This window comes from Symphodus melops (assembly GCF_947650265.1).
Source record: "Symphodus melops genome assembly, chromosome: 12".
Lineage (NCBI taxonomy): Eukaryota > Metazoa > Chordata > Actinopteri > Labriformes > Labridae > Symphodus > Symphodus melops.
In genome coordinates this window covers 26,136,760-26,141,759 of record NC_136702.1, presented here as the reverse complement: position 1 = coordinate 26,141,759, position 5,000 = coordinate 26,136,760, and the positions used below count along the sequence as shown (strand labels likewise).

Here is a 5,000-nt window from a genome sequence, read left to right as displayed (position 1 = left end):
CGCTCCGTGCAGCCCTAAACATGAAAAAAACACCATGACTATAGTACTAAAGTATTGATGCCAGTTATGATAATGTAGTGCTGCATAAAAATGTGACATTATTCTGGTTTAAACATTCAAAGGTAAATACCTTTACAAAAGGAACTCTGTTCTTGTCCTCGTGAACTGCCAGGTTGGTCTTTGACACTAAAACGTCAAGAAAATATTTCACTGTAAAAATATATTTTTTTAATGTAGCTGCATTAATAGTTGCAAGTTTGTTATGTTGAATATTATTCTCACCATCAAGTAAGTCCCTGATTTTGTCAAGATAAATTTCAAAATAGGAGACCTGCAAAAAACAGAGGCATGTTTTTTTTGTTATACTAAATGTTTAAAACAATATAACATCAATTCCTAATTCATTTAAATTGTCAATAATAATTAGATATGTTTCAGTGTATTTAAAGTCCAGGCTGTAAAAATGATAAATAATAACTCATGGTTACTGAATGTTACATGGTAAACCTACTTGCACTGATATTTACAGTATATGTGGAGCAGCTGGTGAACATATGGAGAACAGGTGGTCATTGAACACCTCACTGCCTGCTGATGCTGAGTCTCTGCAGGACGTCTGATCGAAAGATTCCACTGTTTTTATAAAAACCCTTTCCACTAAAGAGAGTTGAAACAAGCCACAGAGGCCCTCAGGTATAAAATGTGATTGATTTAAATAATGAGTCTGTCATTTCTTTGTTTCAGTTTAATAACATAACAGAAACAAACATTCCATTTTAACATTAAATATTTCACCTTGGGGTGCAGTTGGCGCAGTGGTTAGTGCGCGTCCCCACGTATGGAGGCTATAGTCCTCAACGCAGGTGGCCTGGATTAAACTCCAGACTGTGGCCCCTTTCCGCCATGTTAATCCCCACTCTCTCCCTGGTTTCCATCTATATCCACTGTCCTATCCTTCTGATAAAAAGGCACAAAAAGCCCCCCTCCCCCAATGTTTTTAAAAAAAAAAATCATGTGCAAACTTTTCTAAATTGATAGGAATTCCTATTTTAGTAAGAACTCTCACTGATTTTACTGAAATGTTTTGTATTAAATGGTATTTTTTAACTTTGTTTGAATTTTTTTAAATTTATTTTTTCTCCCCCATGAACTGCTACCTTATCATGGTGGGGGAGTTTAAGTGCCTAAATGATCCTAAGACTTCTGGCTGCTGGGACATGTAATGTCACCTTACAGGGGGAAGGAGCCTGAGCTTGTGCGGGAGGTTGAGAGGTACCGGCTAGATATAGTCGGGCTCACCTCCACGCACAGCTTGGGCTCTGGAACCCAGCTCCTCGAGAGGGGCTGGACTTGCTAATAGCCCCACAGCTCAGCAGCCATGTGTTGGAGTTTACCCCGGTGAATGAGAGGGTCGCGTCCCTACGCCTTCAGCCAACAATGGAGTACCCGGCCGTCTTGGAGTCCCTGCGAGGGGTGCTGGATAGCGCTTTAACTGGGGACTCCATTGTTCTGCTGGTCCATCACCCAAGCCGAAGTCGAAGTCACTGAGGTGGTTGGTGAGCTATTCGGTAGCAAAGCACCGGGGGTGGATGAGATTCGGCAGTATTTTAAGTCTCTGGATGTGCAGGGGCTGTCATGGCTGACACGTCTCTGTAAAATTGCATGGAGGTCGGGGACAGTGTCTCTGGACTGGCAGACCAGGGTGGTGGTCCCTCTTTTCAAGAAGAGGATCGGAGGGTGTGATCCAACTACCGGGGAATCACACTCCTCAGTCTCCCTGGGAAAGTCTATTCCAGGCTACTGGAGAGGAGGACGCAATACACATAGCTACTTAAACTCCTTCACCTAGGGGCGCTGGTGGCGCAGTGGTTGGTGTGCACTTCCCATGTGTGCAGGCTGTAGTCCTCAACGCGGGCGGCACAGGTTCAGACCCGACCTGTGGCTTCTTTCCGGCATGTCGATCCCCACTCACTCTCTGATTTCCATCTCTGTCCACTATCCTATCTCTTCGCCTGGGAAAGGAATCACTCCTAACCTGGAGGGAGCAATCTACTGTTTTACGGTAGAGAACCATGGCCTCGGACTTGTAGGGGCTGACCCTTATCCAAGCCACTTTGCATTCAACTAGAAAATGCTCCAATGCCTGTTATATGTGCCATCATGAGGTAGCAAACCAAACTGGAAACTCATTATGGTTATGGTCCCATGGTCCCATGAAGGTGCCTGACTTGTTCAGGGGATGCAAACATGCTCTGACTTTGGTCAGACAAATGACTCGGATGGCCAGGGACTCCACAGAACCCCACATTGACCTCCCTGAAGGACACAGGCTAGGGCCTTCTCAGAGTCCATTAAACACAGACTCTATAAGTCAACTTCCATGTCCCCTAAAACAAGCCTTGTAAGTGTAAATTGGACTGTGAGTACTGGAGGACTGATTCAGCATCAGCTAATGTGGGCGTTATGCCAAACCAGACGTAGAGCTGAGTCTGGTAGATTCTCATATCAACACTAACCTGTGGTCATGAGCTTTGGGTAGTGACCGAAAGAATAAGATCACGGATACAAGCGGCTGACATAAGTTTACTCTGGAGGGTGTCTGGGCTTAGCCTTACAGATAGGGGGAGAAGCTCAGATATTTATGGGGAGCTCAGAGTAGAGCCGCTACTCCTTCACATTAAAAGGAGCCAGTTAAGGTGGTTCAGCATCTGATTGGGATGCCTGCCGGACACCTCCCTTTGGGGTTTTTTGGGCATGTTCAACTAGGAAAAGACCTACCAGAGTTCACTAGAGGGATAATACTGTATACGCCCTGAGAATAACTCAGAATCATCCAGAGTAGGAGCTGGAAAACTTTGTTGCTACTGTCACCCGTCCTCAGATAATCGAAAGGAAATAGATGAATATAAAAACATATATGTTGATCTGTGATTTTCCTGTCTCTTCTGGCTGAACAGATAACATCTTCACCTTAATGTGAAACTCCAGGTTCTCATCCATGGAGTAAATGTGGTCAAAGATGTCTCTGGCAATACGAGGAATGATTCCCATCAGACGGGGGTCGTGCAGGTTTCCCTAAAGAAAATTAAATTTACAAAATATTTATGACCAAACTGATTAATCCCTGGAACCATTAAACACAATACAAATTAAAAAGTTTGATCAGAGTCCGACAACAGTCCAGTTGCAGTCTGGTAAGAGTCTAGTAAGGTACTGAGAGTCTAGCTAAAGACTGGATAAAGTCTGGATAAGGTCAGGTTACAGTCCAGTTAAAGAAAGGTCAGAGTCTACGTAGGGTCTGGATAGACTCTAGATGGAGTCTGCGTAGGGTCTGGTTAAAGTCTGGATAGTCTACGTTGGGTCTGGATAGACTCTGGATGGAGTCTGCGTAGGGTCTGGTTAAAGTCTGGATAGAGTCTGCATAGGATCTGGTTAAAGTCTGGATAGTCTGCGTAGGGTCTGGGTAAAGTCTGGATAGAGTCTGCATAGGATCTGGTTAAAGTCTGGATAGTCTGCGTAGGGTCTGGGTAAAGTCTGGATAGAGTCTGCGTAGGGTCTGGTTACACTCTGGATAGAGTCTGCGTAGGGTCTGGTTAAAGTCTGGATAGAGTCTGCGTAGGGTCTGGCTAAAGTCTTGATAGAGTCTGCGTAGGGTCTGGTTACACTCTGGATAGAGTCTGCGTAGGGTCTGGTTACACTCTGGATAGAGTCTGTGTTGGGTCTGGGTAAAGTCTGGATAGAGTCTGCGTAGGGTCTGGGTAAAGCCTGGATAGAGTCTGCGTAGGGTCTGGGTAAAGCCTGGATAGAGTCTGCGTAGGGTCTGGGTAAAGTCTGGATAGAGCCTGCGTAGGGTCTGGCTAAAGTCTTGATAGAGTCTGTGTTGGGTCTGTGTTGGGTCTGGGTAAAGTCTGGATAGAGTCTGCGTAGGGTCTGGGTAAAGTCTGGATAGAGCCTGCGTAGGGTCTGGCTAAAGTCTTGATAGAGTCTGTGTTGGGTCTGTGTTGGGTCTGGGTAAAGTCTGGATAGAGTCTGCGTAGGGTCTGGGTAAAGCCTGGATAGAGTCTGCGTAGGGTCTGGGTAAAGTCTGGATAGAGCCTGCGTAGGGTCTGGCTAAAGTCTTGATAGAGTCTGTGTTGGGTCTGTGTTGGGTCTGGGTAAAGTCTGGATAGAGTCTGCGTAGGGTCTGGGTAAAGTCTGGATAGAGCCTGCGTAGGGTCTGGCTAAAGTCTTGATAGAGTCTGTGTTGGGTCTGTGTTGGGTCTGGGTAAAGTCTGGATAGAGTCTGCGTAGGGTCTGGGTAAAGCCTGGATAGAGTCTGCGTAGGGTCTGGGTAAAGTCTGGATAGAGCCTGCGTTGGGTCTGGGTAAAGCCTGGATAGAGTCTGCGTAGGGTCTGGGTAAAGTCTGGACAGAGTCTGCGTAGGGTCTGGGTAAAGTCTTGATAGAGTCTGTGTTGGGTCTGTGTTGGGTCTGGGTAAAGTCTGGATAGAGTCTGCGTAGGGTCTGGGTAAAGCCTGGATAGAGTCTGCGTAGGGTCTGGGTAAAGTCTGGATAGAGCCTGCGTTGGGTCTGGGTAAAGCCTGGATAGAGTCTGCGTAGGGTCTGGGTAAAGTCTGGACAGAGTCTGCGTAGGGTCTGGGTAAAGTCTGGATAGAGTCTGCATAGGGTCTGGGTAAAGTCTGGATAGAGTATGCGTAGGGTCTGGGTAAAGTCTGGATAGAGTCTGCATAGGGTCTGGGTAAAGTCTGGATAGAGTCTGTGTTGGGTCTGGGTAAAGTCTGGATAGAGTCTGTGTTGGGTCTGGGTAAAGTCTGGATAGAGTCTGTGTTGGGTCTGGGTAAAGTCTGGATAGAGTCTGTGTTGGGTCTGGGTAAAGTCTGGATAGAGTCTGCGTAGGGTCTGGTTACACTCTGGATAGAGTCTGTGTTGGGTCTGTGTTGGGTCTGGGTAAAGTCTGGATAGAGTCTGCGTAGGGTCTGGGTAAAGTCTGGATAGAGTCTG

At 46.4% G+C, this 5,000-nt stretch overlaps 1 protein-coding gene across 1 annotated transcript in view; it reads right to left on the bottom strand.

Moving 5' to 3' along the window:
* LOC306833247 (kinesin heavy chain-like) overlaps positions 1 to 5,000 on the bottom strand; it is a 10,115-nt gene that overhangs the window by 646 nt on the left and 4,469 nt on the right. Inside the window, exons 4-7 of the mRNA XM_079358370.1 lie at positions 2,971 to 3,075; positions 283 to 331; positions 131 to 186; positions 1 to 14 (exon numbers count right to left, since the gene is read on the bottom strand). The exon at positions 1 to 14 is cut by the window's left edge and continues 74 nt beyond it. Of these exons, the coding sequence (XP_079214496.1) occupies positions 1 to 14; positions 131 to 186; positions 283 to 331; positions 2,971 to 3,075 (224 nt within the window). The remainder of the gene's footprint in view (positions 15 to 130; positions 187 to 282; positions 332 to 2,970; positions 3,076 to 5,000) is intronic.